The sequence below is a fragment of the Typopeltis vanoorti genome, chromosome 2 (genome assembly GCF_054136105.1).
Source record: "Typopeltis vanoorti isolate ZY-2024b chromosome 2, IOZ_Tvanoo_1.0, whole genome shotgun sequence".
NCBI lineage: Eukaryota > Metazoa > Arthropoda > Arachnida > Uropygi > Thelyphonidae > Typopeltis > Typopeltis vanoorti.
Genome location: NC_143550.1, coordinates 91,347,424 through 91,374,131, shown reverse-complemented (window position 1 = coordinate 91,374,131; position 26,708 = coordinate 91,347,424). Strand labels below are relative to the sequence as shown.

The window sequence follows — 26,708 nt, the reverse complement described above, 5'->3', positions numbered from 1 at the left end:
ATTGTCTCCCTGTTATTCATTATCTATATGGATCACATTGTTGAAGAAAAGTGGTATTAAACCTGATATCAAAATTGATTAACCTCTCTGACAGTCATGGTGGACGAAATAGTAACACCAAATTGTACTTTTTTATCCATCTTATTCAATATTTGTTACAGAATCGTATCCAGATTTTGCTGGACGTCTATAGACGTCATGGCCATTTGGGGCGTTAAGTTAATCTTAGCTCCTTACTTTATGCAGATGATGTTATACATTTGAATAAATCCACTACAAGTCTTCAAGATTTCCTGACTGAATTGAATAACTCTTGTAATAAATACATTTGGTATGAAAATCAGTAACAAAAACACAAAGAAAGTGAAAATGGGCATAAACTTTTAAGAAAAATCAAATCTCCATGGTGGACACAGGAAGTTAAATAGGCAGTGGAGGAAAAGAAGAAAGCATATCAAAAGTTCCTGGCAAATAAGTCTTGTACTCATAGAGAATAGAGACAAATGTAAGAAAGCTAAACACTGTGTAAAACTATCTAAACAAAAGTCATGGGAAGACTTTGATAAGAACATAAAAAATAAATATTAAGAAGGCAAGATATTCTGGAGGTTGTTGAAGAATCTCAGAAATGGAAGAAAGAGTGCTGTAAAATTAAAATTGTAGAATTATAGAATTACAGATGATAAAGATGACATGAAACCAGAGAAAAATATATCCTTGAAATATGTAGTAATTACTTCAAAAAAATTGCTAAATGAAACAAGCAGTGATAGCACAGTGGTAAAAAACACCCAACAGGGATGAAGTCAGGAATATGTATCCATACTTAAAGCAGTAAAAGCTGTCAAATGCCTGAAATGTGGAGAGTCAGCAGGAGTAGAATGATATTCGACCAGAAATGCTCAAGTATCGAGGTATAAAATTCTTTCAGTGGCTGCATGGGATAGTTCAGAAAGCCTGGAGAGAGGGACAAATTCTGGATGATTGTAGTAGAGCTCTCCTAGTATCCATATATGACAAGGGAAATAAAACTGAATGTGAGAATTACAGAGACATTTTTCTCTACTGAGTGTTCATGGTAAGCTTTATGCAAGTATACTTGAGAAACGGTCGAGAAGGATTGTGGAAGAGAAGCTTGGTGAAGAACCAGCTGTATTCAGTCCAAATAGAGGCTGTCAGGATCAGATTTTCACTTACAACAAATAGTTGAGAAATAATGGGAATATAACAAACATCTGTATTTAAGTTTTGTAGATCCAGAAAAGGTCCGCATGGTTAACTGAGTGATTACGCACTCTGCAACCATATGCTTGGGAAAGGAGTGTCCTGTGTTCGATTCTCATCACTAAAGTGAGGAGCTAAGAATCTATCTCAGACATGGCCAAGTTAGTCGGTCTTGGACGTGGACTGCAGGGTTTTTCTCCCCAGTTTATCTGGGGTTTTTCCTCCCACAAAGCAGTCAAACCGGTCTTAAGAACACAGTGCTTTACAGACAATTACACATGGTTTAGCTTGGGGGTAATGATCCCACCTCGTAGGAGTTATGAAACCCAAACATGGGAGGCCAAGGCTCTAGATGTGGCTCTATGGCCTCATGTAGAGCCTTGGCCTACATGGTGCCAAAGAAGAAGAAGAAGATCTGGAAAAGGCATATGACAAGGTGCCAAGAGAGAGAAGCTATGCAAAACACTATATTTGTATGGTTTCAATGGGGCAATATATCAAGCAATACTTCGTGTTTATTTCAGTAAAATCAACAGTTAGAATTGAAGGAAGTACAGGAAGATGGTTTAATGTTAAATCTGGTGTCAGGCAGGGCTGTACATTGTCTCCTCTGTTATTTATTATCTGTATGGATCACATTATGAAGGAAAGTGGTATTAAACCTGATATCAAAATTGGGATGTTAATCTCAGCTCTTTGCTTTATGCAGACAATGTTATACTTCTAAATAAATTACTAGAAGTCTGCAAGATTCTCTGAATAAATTGAATAACTGTTGTAATACATATGGTATGAAGTCAACAATAACAAGACAACGACAATGAAAATAGGCAGAAGCATTGAAATTATCAACTGCATGAATGGAGAACCTATAGAACAAGTAAAGCATTTCATCTACTTAGGCACGACATTTAGTGAAGATGGTAAATTAAATATAGAAATAAACAACAGAATCAACAAAGTGGATATGGTAGGAAATCAATTGAATAAATTCATATGGAATAAGAGAGAAATTAGTCAAAACAGTAAATCACTGTATACAAGACAGTGTTCAAACCAATTTTAACTTATGGAATCTGGGTTAGAAATATAACACTTGACCAAAGACTAGAGGGTCGTAGATGTGAGAGTCCTGAGAAAGATTAGGGGTATGATTAGATGGCATCAATGGCAATATCATATTAAAAACTAGGATATTAGGAAAGAACTTGACATTGTCAGCATTCAGAAATGTGTTAGCAGAGCTTATCTCAGGTGGTATGGTCACTTAAACAGAAGGGAGAGTAAAGATTAGCAAAACAAGTGTTCTCTGCCAGGTTGGCAGGAAAAAGACCAGAAGTAGACCAAGAAATAGGTGAATTGATATGATAAAAAGTGCCTTAGAAGATACAAATATAAGATCTGATAATGTTGGAGTCTTGACAGATAACATTCTGATTTGGAGGAAAACTGTAGATAGTAATGATGTAAGTTTTGCATATAGTACTATCATATCCTGTACATCCCCCTTAAGGGTAAATGGCAGGAATTTGATGATGGTGGCATAGTAGGAAGGTATGGCTTCCTGACTTCCAATGAGGTCAATGGAAGTCAGTAAGCTGAAAATGCATGGCCATGTCTCACTAGTAGATGATATACAGTACTGCACGATGTCTGAGGGGCTCACCCACAGTTTAAAGGAATTCTGGCACATGTGGCCTATCCAATGTTCCATTTTTGTTGCAGAATGGAGTGTCCAGACACTTTTTTCCAGATAGAGTACTGTGAGTACCTATGCATTTCATACTGCTTAGTGGTGATGGCCCTGAGATGCAGCAGCAAACAGATTCAAGTTAATGGAGATAATTGATTGCTGTCATTTCTTATCTTTGTTTCTCCAACTCTGTCATATGCTTTCCATCTACATTTTGGTGGACAGGAAAACATGTTGATGCCGATATGGGAGTTAAAGTATGCTTTTAAGTAATAAATCCAGTTAGAGTTTAGACCTATGATTCTAGTTCTACTACTAACAATATTTCATGTGGCAGTGAGTTTGAAACCATCTGGTGTGAGGTGGAATCTAACAAGACTAATTACATAGTGGGGGGGGGGGGGTGTTGTTACAGATCTGGTAGATCTGTTGTTAGTGATAAAGAAATGCATCACCAAATAAAAAAGATAAGCAAAAGAGTAATCATAATGGGAGACTTTAATTATCCAAATATTGATTGGGTAGCAGTAGAATCTCATGAGAAGAATGAAAATGCATTTATTGAGCTGTTGTGTGGAACAACTTCCTCAAGTAGCATGTAACGGAAGGAATTCAAGGGCAAAGAGTGTTAGATTTTGATTATAGTGCCAGAGGCCATTTCAGTTAAACACAACGATTCTGCCTCCGGCTTGTGACAGTGATAATGCGGTACTCACTTGGGAAGTGACTAAGTTTATGAATGTTCCATTCAGAAAAAAGTTACATACTGAACTACAATGTAGGAAATTATGACCAACTGAGGAGTATACTGAGTTCATTGGAATGGGATTGGTTGCTGGATGGAAAGAATATCGACATTGCATGGGAAGCATTTAAACAACACTTGAATGATGCAATATCAGAATGTGTCCCGAGAGTTCGAGAAATAAATAGAGTAGGAGTCAAATGGATGTGTAATCTTATTAAGCAAGTGATTCGTAAGAAAAGGGCGATGTGGAAGGAATGCCGTTTGCATAAGGATGATGTTCGTTATGCACGTTATGAGCAGTAGGCTAGAATAGTCACAAAGAATAACTCTTCTAAATCCTGATGGTGTGAGAGTTACAGATGCAGAAGAGGTTATTCAGTTAATGAGTGCTCATTTTGTGAAAAGCTGTCAACCTGGTGTACACAACATTGAGCTCACTGTTACCTCCTCACTAGATGAAGAAACACAGTTGTATGATGATGAGGTATTAGAGCTGTTGCACAAATTGAATAAGAATTCATTAATAGGGACTGATGATATCAGCACATGTGCTAAAAGAGTGTTCAGCTGAACTGTCCACTCCTTTGACCAAGCTATTTAATATGAGTCTCAGAACAGGGAAGATTCTGCAAGAATGGAAAGAATATATGGTAATTCCATTACACAAGGGTGGTGGAAAGACCGATGTATCCAACTATCGATCAATTAGTATCTCAGGAGTGGTGGTGAAGATTTTGGAAAAAATGGTTAGTGCTGCATTCAGAAATGGGTTGAGAGTGAATCTCTACTTTGCAATTAACAACATGGGTTTATGCATAATTTATGCAGCAGTCTGCCATGCTGCTGCATAAATTGGAGAAAATGGGTTTGGGTTATAGAATATTAGCCTTGGATGGCTGAATGACAGATATCAAAAAGTGGTATATGGGGGATGTGGGTCTGCAAGATTTAAGGTAATTAGTGGTGTACCACAAGGATTAGTGCTTGGTCCACTGTTATTCAATCTGTACATTAGTGATATTGGGAAGGATTTGACAAACGACATACAGCTATTTGCTGATGATGCAAAGATAGGTAGGGTAATCAGGAATGCTACTGATATTCAGTACTTGCAGAATGATTTGAATAGGCTGGAATTGTGGGCATGGGAAAATGGATGTCAGTTCAATGTCAGTAAATATAAAATGATTCACTTCGGCATGATTAGATATCCAATGTCGTATTATATTGGTGGGATTAGGCTAGAAGAAACTGATGAGGCTAGGGATCTTGAAGTGTTAATAGATAAGAAGTTGAAGTCCAGGGATCATGTGGCAAAGATTGCAAATACAAACCAAAAGATAATTGCAATGCTAAAAAATGTTCACATGTAAAGATATGGATGTTATTTTGCCTCTTTACAAAGCCTTGATAAGACCTCACGTGGACTATTGTGTGCAGGTCTGGTTTCCGTTGTAATTCTGATGTATTAGAGAGAGAGAGAGCACAAAGATGAGTGTTTTAAAAATGATATCAGGATTGTGGAATACTGATTATGAAGACAGATCGAGAATTTATAGACTGCAGACACTAGCAAACAAGAGAGCGAGGGAAGATATGATTGAGACTTACGAACTTCTGAAAGGGTCATACGGGATTTCAATTGGTGAAATTTTTTGATTTATGCAAGGTGGGAAAAGGATGAGAGGACATCCTTGGAAGTTGAGAATGAAGGCCGCTAAGAAAAGGTTGAGGACTAGATTTTTCTCTCTGATGGTGGTGCGTGATTGGAATGCATTTCCATTGGATGTTGTTAGTGCAAGCAGTGTGAATGAATTCAAGAATAAGTATGATAGTTGGTTTGTGTAGTATGTGGCCTCCCTCGATGAGTCTCTGACTCCCAGAGGTTTCTCTTAATAATAATAATATAGAATAGGAAGTTATTATTATTATTCGGTGCACTCTGTTGTCGATCTGTCACTCTGTTATGTCCTATTTCGAAAGAAAATTGAATCCTTATAATTTGAATACAGTTATCCTGATCCACCTATCGGATAATGCCAGATAATTTAGTCATCATTAAAACTGCTTTCATAGGAAAGCAGTTTTAATGACATCTTTTAAAATTCCAATGTATGTCTCAAAACTCCAATGGTGTATGGTAAGAAATGGAATATCATAATTTGAATACAATCATCCAAATCAACCTGTCAGATAATTTTAGTCAGTTTAGACATGGCATGATCTATTTCCACCTGCCACCAGATCTCTTTTCTGAAAAATGTCTTCAATCATTTTTCTTTACTTAGAAAGGAAAGTTTTATTTCCAGAAATAGAGTTTTTCAATAGTCTCCTCACTGTTACCTCATATCACCTATTTACGCAAGGAAAAATTTGAAGCTTTGACATAAGCTACTTTAAAATCATGTATATGGTTACATGGATCATATTTTTTATTATGTGGAAAAATATTCTAGAAAACCTAGAGAATTTTGTTTGTTTCCTTAAAAATCATCTCTAAAAATTAAGTTCACACTGGAAATTGGAAAGGAGAAAAAATTTATGTTTTTGAATGTTCTAAGAAAAAAAAGAAAAAAAAAACTGATGAAGGAAAAGCATCGTCAGATGGTCTGTTAACCCAGCTCCTCTCATCACCCTTCCAGCTTCCAGAATAATTAAAGGTGATGAAATATAAAAGAAAAATTAGCTTAATCTTCTGTTCCGCTAATTTCTTCAAAATAGCTATTCCAAACAATTACAAAATGAATTTCTCTTCTCTGAAAAATTATTTCATATAATAACAGAAACAAATTATAAAGGCTTTATTTCCTTACAGTATATTGGCATAGTTTTGAGGCATATATCAATTTTTAAAAGTAAGTCAATATTAGAAGTGCTTTCAAAGCGGTCTTCATCTCACAGTATTTTCTACATGCACCTAAAGATGGTGTTTTAAAAAATACCTTGAATAAACATGATTCCATTTTCCATACAAAATGGAATCAATTTTCTCTTTAGTAGTGCTTCATCCTCTCCTCTTTTGTCCTTATGCTCTCCCCAGTGGTAAGAATCCATACTGTATTCCATTCTCATCAGTGATGCCATCTTATTCTTCCCCTATCTGTTGAACTGTATGAAAAGTTTCCTTTGCTTTAATGTGGTACAAAACATCTCACTAACTTATATCTCAGTCATATCACCTATTTCATTTCCTGTCCGTCATATCATTACCATATTCCGTCCTCTCTTATCTAGATGCTTTCCAATTCTACTCTCTACATTGTCTCAACAAATATGTGACTAAATCTTACACAGATGTCAACCTGATCAAAGCCATGTACAGTAGAAGTGTAGTCACTTACACTTGGATAAAGGTCGAAACCAAGAACATAATTTCATGGCATCTTTAATTTATAGGCATGTAATCTCTTTATTTCTACATATCAGTGTTCGTCTCATCATTGTCATTATCTGTTACATTTTCCTCATCATTCTTGCAGTATGGTCCATAAATTTCAGATTCTTGTCAGCTGTCATCCTTCTCTCCTTCAGTGCATCTCTATTAATTGAATATTCAATTGTCCAGCCTTGCTTTCCATATTTCAAAACCTTAAACCATCACTTATTAGCGCCTACACTGATAGTCTGTTCAAATCCTCATTGAGAGCCACATTGCCATTTTCACTTGTATCAGTTACAAGTTTACAACTTTGCATCAGTTGTAAACAGCCACTTAAATCTCTTAAACAGATCCTGGGCACAACATGCTGATATCTGTCAAGCATTTAGTGTCCTTTCAAACTCACTAATGTATGCCTGGCCCTTATCCACTCATTTTAAATACCAAGTTGCCATTGACAATCTGTTTAAATCTTTTGCTCTGTAAATCAGTATAGTATTATAACTTTTCCACCCTGACAGTTATGGTTCATACAATTGCCATTTAAGAGAATCAAAATGTAATTTACAAACATAATTATAGGTCATAATTATTTTATGTATACTGGAATGTGACAGGTATATAATGTTTTCAGATTGTTCGACATGATCGCACAATGGAACAAATTGTCTTTCCTGTTCCACAAATTTGTGAATTCCTTACTCGAGAGTCCAAACTGAAAGTTTATTACACAGCAGAAAGAGATGATCAAGGTAGTAAGGTTAGTTATAATGCTTTTCAATATTCTGTAAATAAAATAAGGTTCAATATATTATTTTAAATAAATATTGCCTTGATCAATATACATAATGATTAAATTATATTTATCATCATATAATGATAAATTATATTTATCATTATATTAATCATGTAATTATAATAATTTCATTAATGATCTAGGTTTAGGTAACTTAAGCGTCAAAGCTGAATAAACAGGAAAGGACCTCCATGTAACCTTTTAAAGAAAGCAGAGAACCAACCCGCTTCTGACAGTTATCTACCAGGATACTGAACGAATGAGGATGGCTGGCAGTTTGGGATTTCACCAACCAAAACTGTATTCTTATCGACTTAAACCAAAAATTGATAAAATGATAGTACAGCATGATGGTATTTCATTTATTCTGGCACATCGTTAAACAAGGCCCATGCCATTCCCATTAGTGAACAGAGTACATAGCTACTGGAACAAACTCCATCTCAACATTAGCAGAATTCAAGATTGGCACCACCAGCATAAGAAGCATCACAAAGAAAAGAAATGGAACTAGCAAAAAAAAAAAAAAAAAAAATAGATGAGTACTAGATCGACATAATAGGTGTTACTGAAACAAAGAAAACAAAAACAGGTGAGATTCTTCTAAGCAACAAATACACAATGTTGCATTCAGGCAATAATGATCAAGGAAAAGATGAAGTGGAGTAGCTATAGTATTTAACACAAAATATGAGGGTAATCTTCTTGAATGGTAGGTAGCAGGCGTACCAAGTAGAGTGATATGGACAATGGGATGGACAGTGAGAGTTACTTGTGCCTATTCCCACATAAGGTTCTACTAAGAAAGAAGTGGAGAAAATTTTCAAAGCATTATAGAAGTTAACTGATGCAAAAAAAAAGAAAAAGTAGGTCCTTGTGAGTATATATGAATGCAAGATCATATGAGTACCACAGAAAGGTTTTAGAAAATTTAGAAAAATAGAGCAGAACTAATAATAATACGTACCTGCTGGATTTCTGTTCAGGAAACAAACTAATCATTACTAATACCATGTTCCAACATAAAGAGTGTGCTCAAATTCACATGGAGAGAAGACAAGAAATAAGAAGAGTCTCCTTGACTGTGTTATTGTTGATGGCAATATCTTCACCATGGTACAGGATGCAAGCGTATACAGAGGATTTGAAATTGGAAGTAATTGTCATTTAGTTTTGAGCAGAATAAAATTGAATATCATATTTAAAAGAAAAATGGAAAGGAAAGTTTTTTAAAAATAATAATAATAAATCTAATTTGAGCAGCTCAGAGGTGAACTGTAGACATTAATAAATATTAATAAAAATAAAAATGCATAAATATTCAAGTTTATGAAATAGTTTGAAATCAAGAAGCAAACCTTGGAGATTTAGTGTCAGGTCTTGAAAAAAGCATCACTTGATTCAGTGAGAGAGGCATATTTTGAGGTCTGCAAGGATAAAGAAAAAATCACAACTCCGTGGTGGACTTAGGAAGTTACAGAGGCAGTCAAGGAAAAAAAAGAGGGCATATCAAAAGTTCTTATCAAGTAAGTCAGCATATGCTTTGAGAGAATACAGAGAAAATGTAAGAAAGCAAAGCACTGTGAACAGCTACGTCATAGGAAGACTGATAGGAACATAAATATCAGAAGGTGGCAACATATCATAGAGATAAGAGAATATAAATATGAGGAGGAGGGCAAAATATAAAAACCAGAAGATAAATATCAGGAACTTTGCAAAATATTCTAGGGGCTATTGAAGAAAGCTCAGAAATGGGGAGCTATAAAAGGAATCAGAGTTGATAAAGCTAACAGGAAAATATTCCATATGTCCAGAGTAATTACTTTGGAAGATTTCTAAATGACACAAGCAGTGACAGCATGGTGATATGCAATCAGTAGTGCATATCAATATTTGAGATAGAAAAGCTGTAAAAACATGAAACTTGGAAAGGCAGCTAGAGTGAATGATGATGTCATTGTTATTAGCATCAAGCCTCATCAGGTCAAAAGACTCATCACAGGAGATCTTACCATGACTTTAAATGCATTTTGTCTGCACTCACCAACACCCATGCTTTTGGGCAGTGCATTCCAATCACTTACCACTCTCCATACAAAAAACCTACTCCTTACCCCTTGCTCACACCTTCCTTATATAGCTTCCAGGACTGGCCTCTTGCCTCCCTTTCTTCACCCATTTATGAAAAATCACCTCCACATTAATCTGGTCATAACCTCTTATTAACTTATGTGTCTCAGTCATGGTTCCTGCTCCTTCTGTCTACTGGACTTCAAATTACATTCCCTCAATCTATCTTCATACACAACATTCCAGAAACCAGAAAGCACCTTAGTTAATCATCTCTGAATCCTTTCCAACATATCTTCATCCTTTTGAAAACCATATTTAAATATGGTTTTCAAAAGGATGAAGAGATGTTGATTGCTTAGTAATCCATATGCAATCTGATCAAAACCTTTTACAATGGAATCATAATATCCTTATTTCTACATATCATTGTCCTCTGCATCATTCAAAGAGGACACTGTCCTCAGGCAATGATGCAGAGCTGTGCTCATCCTTTTTTGGATCATGCCCTACTTCAACGTTTCAAAGATTTTGATGCCCCCCCCAGCATAATATTCAGCCAAATTCTGAATAAGTATAATATAAATATGTACATGTACATTTTCTAATATCTCCCCTGTGGGGCATACGCCCCACATTGAGAAACACTGGCTGTGCTGCTCTTCACAATCTTAGCCAAATGTCCCCAAAATTTTAGATTCCTATCTGCCATCACCCCCCCCACACACACACACACCAGATCCTTTATCTTCTCTGCCTCTCGTAAGTCTTGTAGCCTCATTAGCTAACTTCTGCTCAAATGTTATCATAATGTTATAATGATAACATTTGCTACCCTTAACCAAACTAGTCATCTTTCTCACCTGTTCTTTGTACTCATGCAACTGACTATTACAACTCATCTCATGCTGCCTCCATAATGTTGTCTTCTTCCAAACTGTATGCCTCACCTCTTCATTCATCTATTTCCACCTAACTTATTTGACCTCCACACCTTGAGTATGTATTGAGATGCTGTCTCTGCCAGACAGTTCCTGAACAGGACTCAATCAGCATTGATGTCCTTTCTGTTCAGTTTGTTCATAATCACCTGACTTATAGTTGTATGTATAATCCATTCTCACAGAAGTCCTCATAGGATTGACCATCATTCAAGCAATGATTTCATTATCACTTCCACCAAAGATTAGACACCTCATTTATGATAACATCCTCTTGTCGTGACGTTCTATTTTCATGTTGTGTTCTAATTTACCATCTAGTTTCAAGTCACTCTTATAAATAAAATAACTAAGAATTGATCACCGATCCAAAAGTAGGGAAATTTATAATTATGCTGCGCCACCCTATTTTAGATTAGTCTATATAAAATAGTAGGATCAATTCTTAATTAAGTTAGCAGTCTTCTCATTAGGCCGAATCATTTATTATTATTCTACTTGGGGCACCCGCAAGATTCGAATTTTTTATGAACGGTGCAATAAAAGGGAGTTCAGGCAAACACAATATTTAGATTAACAAAACAAAACATTTAATATACGATATATAGCAAATACATGAATTCTACTTTTAAATGAAACAATACAAATAACTTAATACATCTTGCTAAGTCACTCATTCCAATTCAATGTTCTAAACTTTAACATATAATTCACAGCTTCAAAATCACAAGCTTTCTTAACTCAAGTTAAAAAAACAAAACTTCTCATTTGGTCAGTCTGCACACATCTATCAGTTGTACTTAATGTTTAAATTCACAGCAGGCACTAATCAAGGTAGACATTATTCCAAGCAATCTTATTTCGGACCTTGAACTTCGAAGATACGCTATAGTTAATGTTAGAATAAACAAACATGTATGACTACTCTTACCAGACACAATCTTCAATACATCATTTTATTGCGAGCACACTTATGAATTAACTTATTTGAGCTAGCGGAACACAGTAAATAAAATTCTCCAACGCTTTAACTGAACTACTGTTAATCGCGCTTCACTACTCTAAAAAAAAACAGCAATAAGGTACTGATATCCTTCCTTGTTTACTTTTCTACAACAAGTTAAGTTCATTATATTCTTCTCAGGGCAACACAGAATTAAGACGTAATCCAAGATTAACTGGAACTAATCAGAATTTCCCATTGAATGTCCAGTTCTTTATTTATCCGATTACGACATCAATTTTCCTCTATAACCACAGCTGATTTCACTTGCAGCTGAGTATAAGTTTCACTGCGTTTTTTGCTCACTTCTAAATACTATGCTCTTGAATTTCTGCCCTAAAGAATTTATAAACTTTCTTTCACTTCTTTGCTTGTATCGTACCTTCCTTCAGGCTCCGCAAAACTCTTTCCTTTTCTTTCTATAAAATTCTTATTGCCCCTTCTTTCTCCTTTCTGGTTCTAAGGTCACGCACTCCTCGACCCGTGCTTGTTTATTTCATGCATCTCCATGACAACGCATGAACGTAAACATTTCACTAATGTAATACAACGCTCTACTCTTACATAAGTGATTATATAACGTTAAATTTTCACAAATAAGAATAAACAGAATATTTGAGCTACATAATCAGCTCTTTCATTACGTATACAATTATTGATAATAATACTTTTCGTTACATCATATATATATATTTCAGTTATTATAAATTCTACACATATTATTGCCTAATAAATTAATAGTAAGTTAAGTTTAGAATAAATAATTAAATAGTAATCCTTAATTAAGGAATAATAAATAATTTTTATACAAATTATGATTAATATATAATAAGCAATTTTAAATGTGGATGAAAAAAATAAATTACACAACATAGTTTCATTCACAATTTAACACTCTAATGAGATAATCAAATCCAAGACATCCTCATATACCCTTTACTATGTACTACCTAAGATAGTTATTCTCTAAGGTAGGTAGTCTCTCAAGAAAGTCCCCAGATACTCTCTTCATTCCATTCTACATTACTGTAATTAAAATTATCCATAATGATTCCTTTTCGATTACCCAGACTGATTTGTCTATGCATTTCCTTCACACTGCCCTCCACATTGCCAAGTCTATAACAACACCCAACTAACTCACCTCTACCTCACACCATACTGCTTCAAAACCACTACTACTATTTATCCCTTGCATCTCCATCATGGATGGGTTATTCTTCTAATGCCATCAGCAACATTCCTCCTCCTTTTCCAACCTGTCTGTCTTCACAATGTATCATTAATTCATCTCTATTCCTGTCAGGAATGTAATCCTCATTCAACCATATCTCACTTTTTCCAACAATTTTGGGGCAAATGAACTATCGATGCCACAATTTTAATCCTATTTCTAATACTTCTGGCATTCAGAAACATCCATACTGTACTCTAATTTCTGGATATATTACAAGACCCACTGATTCCACTCCTCAGATATGACTCCTCCACCCATCCCTCTCTATCATCTTTGATCTTATACCTCTTCCCTAAATGTTGCCCCTATATCCCAAAGCATCGCAATCCTTTCTTGTTCATCCATGCTTCCATTTCTCTATCCATCATCCACATTTCTTATACATTATGTCCTTGTTTGCTCTGACTTCCTGGTTTCCCTGTCTGGCTTGTCCTTCTCTCTCCCATTCACAAATTATTATACTCTACTTTTCTGCTTTTTAACATTACCTCTATCTTCCTCAGGTCTTCCATTTATGTCAGATTATCTCTTCATACAACATTTCTCCAGTTTACACCAACTCCATTTAAATGTAGCCCATCTCTCTCTCTCTCTCTCTCTCTCTCTCTCTCTGATATAGTTCTATAAGTCCTTCAAGTTCATTTAGTGAATCTTCTCTGAATACCTTTGATTATGTTGGTGTGGTTAAAAAAAAAAAAAAAAAAAAACTGCAGTCCAAATACAGTCATCCCTCGACTTATGTCCATTCGAGTTACGTCCTTGATCCCATAAGGGAACAAATAACATTTTCTACTGTATTTTCGAACAAGATGTGAGTGTAAAGTAAAAATTTTCTATTTAGCAACAATGCATCATGCGCAGTGGCAACAACGCATTCAGCAGCAACCTCCCTTGGCATTTGCCATGTCTTTAACAGTTCCTCTGTTGATTTTGTGTTTGAGAAATAGGTTATTTGCACATTTATCATTAAACATTTCAGGATATTTGTACAACATGGCCTCCCTACATGTCCAATCAAAAGCATAGTGAAGAATCACAGAAAAAGAGGAGAGCAATTGATCTTAAATGAAGTTGCAAGTTATAAAGCAACATGAAGCTGGTAAGCCCGTTAGTGTGATCTCACATGACTTTGAATTGTCTTATTCTACAGTGAAGATCATTTTGAAAAATAAGGATAAAATCATAGAGGCTGTGAAAGGTTCTTTTTCTTTTGTTCTGTTTTGTTTTTTTCCCACAGCTTTATCTGTTTTCATCTGTGTGATTGCAGCATCTATTTCATCTTTAATATTTTTGGGGGTCTCCTCGACTTTTACCAACTTTTTTTTTTTTTCATAAAATTTCAGTGTTAACTTTTGCAAAAATTTGTTAAAAATATTCCATCCAGATTTCAGAAATTTTAACTTTGCCAGTCAGATTGCCTCTTTTATCTTTCATTATCAGTGGTATAAGTTTGTTCTTGAAAGTTCTTTTATTGTGTTATATACCAATTTTGTATTATGATGCATAGCTGCATTCTGACATAACTGCTTTTTGATTTATCTAGTTTGATAAATTTTGCTTCTCTACATTTAGTTGTAATTTTATTTTTTTAAACTGCCTGTGGTTTTCTAGCAATTCAGGTTTGTTGTGAGTAGAAAGTTTTTCTTTAGTTTTTTTTTCTGTAATATTTACTTTATTGCATTTTTTCTTTTCCCCAAAATTCTTCTGTGTTTTCAAGAGTAAAGGCTCCCATTTAGTAATTACCGTATTTTTCTGTGTATGAGATGTACTATTTTTCTAAAATTTTTAGACCAAAAATTGGGGGTTGTCTTATACACTGGGAGGGGAAGGGGGGGGGGGGAAGAGTTGTGAGAGACCCGTGGTTGTCGTTGCAAAACTGTCAGTACCTTGTCTCCACTAACAGGCTTCTGCCAATCACTAGCTTTTGTTAACTCTGCTGACTGATGTCATTAATGGCTGATTCTGAATAAACCAATCAGAACTCTGAAAGCATTCATATGTCTGCAACTCATTGGCAGGGTAAGTTAATGCATTAACATTTTGAGCACTAGCCCATAAAAATGTCTGAAAATAAAAAACGATTATCATATTCTTCAAAATTCAAGTTAACAGTCATCAATTACACAAAAGAAGATGGAAGCTAGAGAGTTTGGACCTCCTCCTCCTCCCACTGAGTGTATGATTAGACAGTGGAGAAAACAGGAAGAACAACTACTCAAGATGCCAAAATAAAAAAAAAAGAGGCCTTAAAAGGAAAACTAGCAAAATGGCCAAACTTGGAGCAGAGGCTTAAGACTTGGATTAGAGCAGCGCCAGAGTGGGATATGTGTGTGTCAACCAAGCTTATTCAACAAGAGGCAAAAAAGTTTGCAAGAGAAATGAACATTGTTGATTTCACAGAAAAAAGCAAAATGGTGCTTTAATTTCATGAGGGGAGTAGGGTTGGCCATGAGAACACAAAGTTAGCCCAGAAAATGCATCTTAGTATGTCTATATCTTAAAAATATTACCTAATTACTAAATATACTTCGAATATTTAAAAAAATATCAAATGTGTTCTGTTTTATGTTTAAAATATACATTGTTTAATTTTGGGTTTGAAAAAGTAGGGTTCATCTTGTACATGGGGAGTGTCTTATACACAGAAAAATACAGTAATTTGGTAATAACTCATTACCAACTTCTATGTCTCAATCATATAACCTCTCTCTCTCATACTTCTAGCAAAATGGACTCTCTGAGTTTCCTTTCCTCAGTCTTTCTTCAAATCCAGAAACCACCTTAGTGATTTGCCTTGAGATCCTTTCCAATGTGTCTTCATCCTTTAAAAAATCACGTTACTAAATCTCTGCTTAGTAATCCATATGTATCCTGATCAAAGACTTATACAATGGATATGTAACTGCCTTACTTCTAATGTCATTGTCCACTGCATTATTGCTGTATTACAGGGTGATCATCAAGTTGCGCATCCCAGAAATAAGACATCTGTTTCGAGGTTAATTACAAGTGTATGAAAAATGAAACAGCTACAAATACAGATTATAATCTGATTTTTATAACAAAAGAAGAATAGGTACCTCATTATAACATATGTTAAAAGTGGTCACCTTCTTTCTGAATGCAAACTTTCTCTCTTTTTACCAGGTTTGATGCCACTTTGTAAAGCACCTGCACACTGATGTTTTCAGTTGCTCTTGAAATGTTCATTTTTTAGTTCATCCAGTGTGTGTGTGTGTGAGTATTATTCTGGCTTGTATAATAAACAACACCTTTGAGATAACCCAAAAGGAAAAAAATCTGATCTTGGAGGCCACAATTCTTTTGAGATGAGACAGTTGGCAAAACATTTTTGCAAAAAATGTATGGTACTGTTCAATGTGTTGCACATGCACTGTCTTGCTAGAACCAACAATGGCATTTGATGACATCAATGAGTGCCACAAACTGTGTGATGATATCTTGATAAACAGAACTATTCACCATCCTTTCAAGGAAAATTGGTCCCACTATATGATGGTGTGATATCACACACTAAACTCCAATTTTTTTGAGAATGTAAAACTTTCATGAAAAGCATGTAGATTTTCACATGACCAAATCCTATTGTTTTGACTGTTCGCATACCCACTGAGGTAAAACCAGGCCTCATCACTGTAGAAAACTTTATCAAGCATCTCCGTGCCACGTTCTTCAATGAATGAGCATAACCATCTGCAGAAGATTATTGATTTGCCTTTATCTGGTTCCTTCAGTTCATGGACTGAGTTCACACAATATAGATGAAGGTGTGTCAATCTTGCAGCTTTCTGAACACTACTGTATGACTTTGATGATTGCATAGCAAGTTTCCTGAGGCTTTTTGTTGGGAACCGCTGCAGTGCTCTCTTTACTTTTTTCTTTTTTTTAACTCTTCATCTATTTTATCATCAGTCAAAATGGAGGGAGGGCTTCTGGAGCGATTCCTGTCTGCAACAGTTCCAGTTTCCCAAAATTGCTGCACTAATCTCATTATCGTCGACTTCTGACATGCTATACCCAGATATTTCGTGCGATATTCCTTGGCAACACATGCATAAGTGTGATTAGCAAAAGAACTTTCCAAAATGAAAACTCGCTGCTGCTGGGAAAAGACATGTCACTTCCACAATGAACAAAGCTACACTGAGAACAATCTGTACACATCACAGTGAAATTGGCCTCTCCTATAGTTTGTAATAACATGATGGTTACATCTAGTGCCGTAAGGAATGATTATAACAATTTGAAAACAATTGGTAAAAATTCAGACTTTCGCTTGCATGACTTTATGATCATCCTGTACATCGTGTGATGTCCTTACAATTTAAGCATTGGTTCCTCTACATTTTAAGTCCTTTTCCACCAGTGATACATTCCCAGCAGTACAATGTTAAAATTGTGATACTCTGCATCCCATCTTTCCTTCCCAAATTTTAAAACCTTACACTTTGCAACACTGAAATGATAACACTGACTCACTGCTGCAAAGTGTAAGATACCCAGTTTATTCAAGTCTTTTATATCTTCTAAGCTATAATATCTGCTTTACTCTTCATCTGCAAACTTCTGCATGTCCCCATTCAAACTTTTCCAAATATCATTAACATACACATAAACAGCAACAGTCCCAAAACATATCCTTAGACACACCACTAGTTACTTTTCTCTTCTGGGATATTGCACTTTCTTGATACTTATATGACAGCAAATCTCAAATCCAACACAGTAATCTATTATCCAGTCCTATCTGTTTAATTTAATTGTCAACTTGTCATGTGACAATCTATCAAAATCTTTTGCAAAATCCATATATGCTACTGTATATACATCTCACTTGTCCAATTCAACTATCACCTCATATAAGTAAGTAGATTAAACACCATTTTTCTCTAGCAGACTCATCTCTCTATTATAGAGAATGCTATTGATATGCACCCTTTTCTGGACCTTGGTCCTCACTAACCTCTCCAACACTTTAACCATAACTCCAGACACACAGATTGGAAGTATGAATGTTATCGTTTCTCTTATGAAGTAGAACAATTTAACCTTCTTCTCAATCCTTTGGAACATCACCCATTGTAAGACTTCTGTTAAACAAGTATGTTAAGGCACCTGTTAACTAACTCCTTGGAACATTTCCTTAAAACATGCAGTGACATCATGAAGTACTACCAGAATAAATGAGATGTATTATTAGATGAAGATGACTTCCTGATGTGAATAGACATGTAGGGATATGAGGTTTTTTATGATGATAGAAATTTTTAGAGTTTTCTAGATTACAGATTGTCTAGTTATTTTCAAGGTATAAAGGACACAGTTTTCCAAATTTATCTGTTATTTGTCAAGTTCCACTATTATCATATCTTTATTTCAAAAATATCATTCGGTGATAACAATTAATTTTTCCTTTATTATTTTGATTATATATAAGAAAGAAATTATTTATATCCGTTGAAAGCATTGTTTGTTTTGGAAATGTTGAATTTGAATAAGTTACTTAATTGAAAAAACTTAATACAGCTGACTCACAGAGCCACTCAAATAGTTATAATTGTGGATAATTTTGAAAACTGCAATTTAGCATTTTATAACCTATTGGGGCTTTAGTTAGATTTTCAATAATTTATTATAATGGTGCTTGCTATAGTGAGAGTCAGCTGTATGCATTCATGTATAATATAATACAGGTACATGGTCCAAAATTTTGGAGGTTGTCTCAAATTGTACTTGCTCGAAAGCACAAGAAACGATCTTATGCTTTCTGCTTGCATATTGGATGAGCATACTACAAATTGTTGTTGTACATCCTTTCAGTTGAATCTAAAGCTATGTAGAGCAAAAGAACCTTTTTGTTTCAGATGGATAATTAAGAGGATTTTCACCTTTGAGTTGGTATACTAAATTAACAAAGTGTGGAGAGAATTGTGTGTAAAGAATATGATGAGTGGCAGGTGCAAAGTGGAAAGAAAAGCTGGAGAGAGAGAGAGAGAGAGTGAGGGTGAGATTTGATACAGAAAAATAAATGCTTAATAATTGAGAACTTTTTTATGTAGGTAGTATATAGCTGGATTGAGTGAATTAATATGAGTATAATCTGTTGCCATGAATCATGTATGATTTTATTATGACTTTAAGGATACAGGAAATGCATAAGTAGAGAGATTCATATGTGCAAACAATTTGTAATTTAGCATAGTCAATTTACGAGAGCAATAAGCACCTAACCACAATAAAAATTATAAATTAAATTATATACATACAAACATTTATTAAATAATTTTTACTAGAGCAATAAACACCTAATCACAATTAGGTCATTATTGAGAGCAATACTAATAACACACAACCGTGGTCATGTGTTATTACTGTTATAAATAAATTTCACGTTGGTTACTCCTCATTAGAAAATTGTACAGGGAGATATCAAATGCATCTAACTAGAATAAATAGGATGAGATGATTTCTTTGGGCATGGCATGAATTATGTATCTAGACATAAAATTGCACAGTGCACAAAACGCTTAATTTGATATTTTATTTCCAAAAACAAGAAAACACTTGCTAATCCTTTTATCTTATTTTCTGGACATCATCTATGGTAAAAAGATAAAAATAAAAAAGTGTAGGGTTTTATGTAAGATATGCATTTTGAAGTTGCTAATGTACCATTGACCATTTCATTTAAAAAAAATGAAATGTTATGTTAGAGAATTTAATTTTGAATTTTCTTTGATAAATGAAATTTAAAAAATCTGGTTATTTATAAATTTAAAAAAAGTTAAAAAGCACCACAACAATTATGTTGTTTTTGTTCATCTTTTAGATTTTTAATAGAATGCTGATTGTCGCTTCTTTTTTTATTGAATTTGATGCTTGCAGTATAATTATGTCAAGACTGTACTTACATAAATATCTACAGTCATTACAAAATCCAGCAAATTCCAATTATAAATAATATTTGAAAAATTAAATTGCATGACATATATAATATAACATTACGTTTGAGAAGACGGTGTTTGTGAGATACTTCAAAAACACTTTTGTCATAAAAATTCTTATCAGAAAAAAAAAAAAAAAAAGAATCTTGCATCCCCAAAATGTTGACAACTTTGCAAAAATAGCTCACTCGCTTCAGAAGGGTTAAGTAAGAGCTCTTGTCTGACTGATCCACAACAGGATTTTTTCCCTTCCTGGGAACTCAGATTTTTCATCCAGCATACAGAGACAAATCGGCCCTTCAGAACACATACAATTTACAGACAAAAAATACTAGTTGTGATGGTGGGCGGTGTATGGCGTTGATGGAGATGATAGGTAGTAGAGGTTCAGTATAGTGGTAGAGACAGTTGTAAGTGTCCTCCTGCGATGAGTCTTCGGACTCCTTGGAGGTGTCAAGAATAATAATAATATACTCTGTTAATAAGACCACTGGTTTTATATTTCCTAGTGTGATTGGATTAAAAATCTTTCTATTAAAAATTAATATACTATGATAATTTTCTATGCTTTACACTCAAAAAACCTAATAATTCACAGCAGTTAATAAAACTCCATATGACAGGATGTGGGTTAATTATCAGAGCCCTTTTCAGACTATGTATGTACAAGGGGGACAGTACAGAAAGTAGTGACACATTTTTTATTATCATAAAATATAATTTATTTAATAGGTGCCTCGCTTGCTCACAGCAGATCAAAAATGCACTCGCATGAAAATCCCTGAGCAGTGCTTGGAGCATTTTAACAAGAATAAAACTGATTTTGTGTGTCGATTTATTACTATGGATGAGACTTGGATTCACCATTACACACCAGAATCCAAATAGCAGTCAAAACAGTGGACAGATGCCGATTGTTCGTCACCAAAGAAGACAAGGTCATGGCATCGTGTTTTGGGATGCTAAAAGCATTTTGTTTATTAATTATCTTGAAAAGGGTAAAACAATAACCAGGAAATATTATTCTGATCCTTTAACCAGACTAGGCAAAAAAAATTCCTGAGAAAAGACCCGGTTTGCAAAAGAAAAAAATCATTTTTAATAAGGACAATGCACCTGCCTACAAAGGTGTTTTCTTAATGGGAAAATTAAGGGATCTGCACTATGAATTGTTGGAACATCCACCCTATTTCCCAGATGTGGCTCCCTCTGACTTCTATCTCTTCCCAAAACTAAAACTCTTCCTCCCTGGTCAGCGTTTTTCTTCTAATCAAGAGGTGATTGCAGCTGTAGAGGGGTATTTTGCAGATCTTACTGAGAACCACTACAGGGACGGGATAATGTCGCTGGAGCATCTCTGGACTAAATGTATTAGTCTTAATGGAGATTTTGTTGAAAAATAATTTTGAAATTATAAAATCGTTTTTTCATTGTTAGGCAAATAACTTTTCAGACCACCCTCATAATAAGTAAGTAGTTGACTTAAACATGACCTTCCTTTTACAAATCATGTTGTCCATCAAAGATAATACCATTGTTGTCAACTCAATTCTGGATCCTGGTTCTCACTATCATATATACATGCAGTCTGGTGCATCATACACACCAGACTGCCAATCATCCTTTTGGTTAAACATTAAAGAGACTATTGGCATGAATACTGACAACATTATCCACACCAAACAAAACAGCATTCCTCCATGTCAGATTTGCATCCCATCCTGCATCCTCTCACATTGTCAAGTACAGAAGTCTCATACATCCTCATCTGTCTACTTTCAATTGTGCAATGCGCACAGAGCAGTCCACTGATTTCTTGCCCATCTATACTGATGGTTTAAGATCAGATCTCTCTGTTGGTTGTGCTGTTTTGTTCTCTGATATTACAATCTCTTACCAGATCTTACTTGATTGCAGTAATTATACAGCAAAATTGCATGCCGTTTAGCTCATACTTGTGCATAACAAAGGAAACTCCTACCAGAAGTGTATAATTTATATAGATTCTTTGAGTTCTTTACAGGCTACCTCCTCTCTGGTATAATTGACACTCAGTGCTTGGCGAAGTGCCTCAACTTTTACACAGAATAAAGACCCTTAATTTAGATGTTAAGTTTTGTTGGATTTCCAGCTACATTGGAATTAAGGGAAATGATATCACAAATTCATCTACTAGATCAGCTCAAGGCTGTATTCATGGGTGTGCGAACTGTGCGGTGGCACAGGGCCCTGCAAATCTCAAAAAATTGAAAAAAGAAAATTAATTTTTAATTATTATATAAATTAATATTTTAATTATTATATAACAAATATTATTATATAGAAAAATATATGTATATAATTTTACAATCAGCTATTGTTATATAGTAAGCGAAATAAGATAGTGGCGCTAGACCTGTAGTATTTGAAACTACTCTAAGATATATAACAATATCGTACAACATAGTGTTAAATAGGGAAAAGTGCATTTTAAAACAGGTGTTTTTAATAATTTTAAGGAATTTTTTTATTTTAGTTTATGATTTTATGAACAAGTAAGTATATCAACGTACTGTCATGGCAATTTTTATGTGACATTACTTGCAAAACATCTTAAAAAATATATTTTGTAAACTGGTTTTAGGTTATTCGACATCAGAATTTTTCTTCAATAGCAGTTTCCAATCTATATATTACATTTATTTATTTGCCCATATTATCTATTTTAGACATATTTTATTTATCAGATAAGTAATTTTGTTCTAATTTATCAACTTATTTTATAATTAAATCTATCGTATTTAATTATAGAGTATGACTAGTTGTTAGAGAGATTATTATGGAAGAAAATACCCAAGTGGGCATAAAAAACGAAAGCAAAAACAAGAAAGAGAAGCAGCTGAGGAATTGTCAATGAAATTCACTGTTTAAATTTATGAAGTTGAACTCATATATTTGTTCAGATATAACAGTTCATAACGGGAGTTCTGAAATAACTACAAACAGTTCTTCGTCTTCAACATTAATTAATAATGAGAGTTCTGAAATACTCAACATAAGCGGAGAACATGACGCGTTTGGTCAAAAATGAGTATTGAAGATTCTAAAGCTGAGACACCAGAGGAAGGTGAACTATTGATGATCCAGCAATATGACCCAAAATTATGAACAACGCAACACTAACACAAATTGTACAACGTCGTCCACTGTCTCCTCTGACTGAAAATGATTTTCCAAAAGATGACAACAAGATGTGTTTTTCCACAGCTCACTATGTTAGGACAATTGCAAATGGAGAGAAGCAAAACAGAAGATGACTTGTATATTCAAACTCTTCGAAATCTATTTTTTGTTTTTGTTGCAAATTATTTTCTTCTGATGATAATTTTTTATCTAATAATGGCTTTTCTGACTGGCGACATGTAAGTAAAAGATTAAAGTCGCATGAATGAAATCCAGTGCACATGAAATGCATGTATTCATGGACACAAATGGAATGTAATTTAAAAAATTACAATACAATTGATCAGACAAATCAAAATATAAAATTTGAAGCAGAATGGTTCAGAAATGTTTTTAGACGAATAGTAGCAGCAAATCTTTATTTATCTGAACATAATTTAGCTTTTAGAGGTAATTTTGATACTTTGTACACAACCCATAATGGCATTTTTTTTTGGAATCATAGAATTAATTGCAGAATTTCACCCACTTTTAAAAGATCATTTAATGCGATGTTAAAAAAAAAATTATAGGTAAGAAACAAAATTTGTATCTATCACCCATTGTGCTAAATGAATTAATTGTTGATATGGGAACCAAAATTCAAGAAAATATTGTAAATATGATACAACAGGCAAAGTAATATTCAATAATTCTCGATTGTACTCCTGATGTTAGTCATCAGGAGCAAATTTGAGTAATTTTTAGATTTTTACATATATTTGAAGCAGATATTGAAATTCGTGAACACTTTTTGACATTTTTAACAACTGATGACTATTGGTAAAGGTATATATGAAAATATAAAATCACTTTTGAATAAATTAAATCTTAAATTGTCAGGTTGTAGAGGAGAAGGGTATGATAACGGAGGGAATATGAAAGGAGTATATAAGGGAATCCGTGCTTAGATTTTAAATGAAAACGAAAAGGTATTTTATACTCCTTGCACTTGTCATAATTTAAATTTGATTTTAGGGGATGTCACAAAATCATCGATTATAGCAATAAATTTTTTTAATGTTATACACAAAAAATATATACATTATTTGCTGCCTCAACTTCTTGTTGGGACATATTAAAGAAATTTGTTAAACAATTAACTCCAAAACCGTTATGTGATACAAGATGGGAATGTAGAATAGAATCAGTTAGAGCTGTACGTTTTCAAATTCCAGAATTTTTAAATGCACTGAAAGAATTATTTAAAACTATCAGATAATAGTATCAAAGTAAAAGTGGTTTCAATATATGAACAAATAGAAACAAGTAGTAAAGCTTTGAAGAGCAGAGAATATTGAGATTTGATAGCTGTTTTTAGATTGCTAAAGGACTGTCAAATCTATTAGAAATAGAAATTAAATTTAAAGAAAGTCGAGTACATCGAAGAAAAGTATTTTTTGATTATGAAACACCTAATGAATCACACATAGGTGATAACAAAGATAATTTTAGGATCAATTTCTTTTTTGTAATTTTAGATACTTCTCTCAATCTGTCAAAAAAAGATTTGAATTGTATGAAATTCACCAAAAATCATTTTCATTTCTTTATGATATGCAATTGATAAGAAAAATGACAGAAAATGAATTAAAATTTTTCTGCAAACAGCAAAAAATTAAATACTGTATCAAAAATTAAATACAGATATTGATGAATCTGAATTTTACAATGAATTAATTATTTTTAGAAATATTGTTCCATAAGATGCACCCATTAATATTTTAAAATTCATAATTGCAAATAATTTGTTGGATATTTATCCAAATATTACTACAACGTTTAAAATATTATTGACCAGTCCAGTTACGGTCGCATCAGCAGAAAGGTCATTTTCCAAATTAAAATTAATAAAAACTATTTGCTATCTTCTATGTCTCAAGAACGTTTGTCGTCCCTGGCAATATCTGTAGAGCATGAAGTTGCAAAAAATTTGAATTTTGATTGCATTATAAATAATTTTATTGATAAGCACATTAGGTTAAATAAAATTTAATATATTAAGATTTCTTTTAAATCTTATAAGTTGTTATACATATATTTCATTCTTAATAGTAAAAATGGATATTTTTTTCATATTTTGATATTATTTAAATTAATAAATAAATCATTGTTCTGGCATATTTATATGATAATGTGTACTTACATAATAAAATAATATATCATCTACATACAAATACATTTATTTTTTAACTAATTTTTTCACTTTACTTAAATTGATGCTAAATAGCACACTTGTTTATTTATGTGCATAAATATTTTTTATATTTGATGTAATTAATTAATTAACAAGATATTCTTCCATTTAAAATTTCCATTAATGTTACTAACTTTCAGTCCCCGCTTTTCCATTTTGCACAGGGCCCCGCAAAATGTAGAAACGGCTTTGGATCAGCTCACACTTTCTCAACCTATGTTGGACTGTTCCTTATACTAACTACACATAGGTTATAAAATCATTAATGTGTTAATTGCACAATTACTCATGGCAGGAAGCACTAATGAACAAATTATGTGAGATTAAGCACTCGCAGTCTAATCAACGTAGGTACAGAAGAAATGCAGTTGTTCTTGCTAGGCTCTGTGTAGGTTACAGTCATCTCACAAATTCTTATTTACTGAGAGCTGATGACCCACCTATGTATGGGAAATGGAACACCCATCTTACCATTAATCATATTCTAGTGCAGCACAAGTGCTTCATTACAAGCAAGGAACTACATTTTAATTATCTGCCCAAGCCCTATACACTCAGCCAGATGTTATCAGACTCGGACAGATTTCATAATGTTTTTAGCTTTTTAAAAAACATTAATTTATTCAAGGATATTTGATTATGGATTTGCATATATGTAAATACTGAACTTTGTACGTACATTTTATTTACTCATTGATGTTCTAATAATTTTGCATATATATTTTATACTATTCACTATTTTATCTCCTTGTAACTATTTATTTATTTACCTACCAACACCCTGTGTGTGGCTGTAATCTGTGTTCTGACACAGTATGACCCTCACTATCCTTTCACCATAAAACCTCAAATCAATCATTCAATCAATCAATCATGGTCACTATCCTCCGCATTATTGGGTCTATAGCAACATCCGACTGAGTATTTCATTTTGTTCACCTCTATCTCACACTATACTTCATCAAAACCACTGCCACTGTTTTCCCCTTGCATCTCTACCTTGTATGGACATAACTCGTTTTCTATCATCAGTAGCACTTCACCTCCCTTTTTACCTTTTCTTTCCTCATGAAATGCATCATACCCTTCCATCTATATTCCTGTCAGGATGTCATCCTCATCGAACTATGTCTAACTTATTAAAACAGTTTTTGGGGGAATGAACTTAATTAATGTAACCATTATATATCCCTTGTTTCTGATAATTCTAACATTCATATACAAACATAATAGCTCATTCCTGGATCTATA

The 26,708-nt window shown here is 33.8% G+C and overlaps 1 protein-coding gene across 1 annotated transcript in view; it reads left to right on the top strand.

Annotated features, from left to right (window-relative positions):
• The window catches only part of Itpr (Inositol 1,4,5,-trisphosphate receptor), a 1,112,489-nt gene that overhangs the window by 915,887 nt on the left and 169,894 nt on the right, over positions 1-26,708 (top strand). The window contains exon 48 of the mRNA XM_090401920.1: positions 7,679-7,804. Coding sequence (XP_090258046.1) covers positions 7,679-7,804 — 126 coding nt within the window. The remainder of the gene's footprint in view (positions 1-7,678; positions 7,805-26,708) is intronic.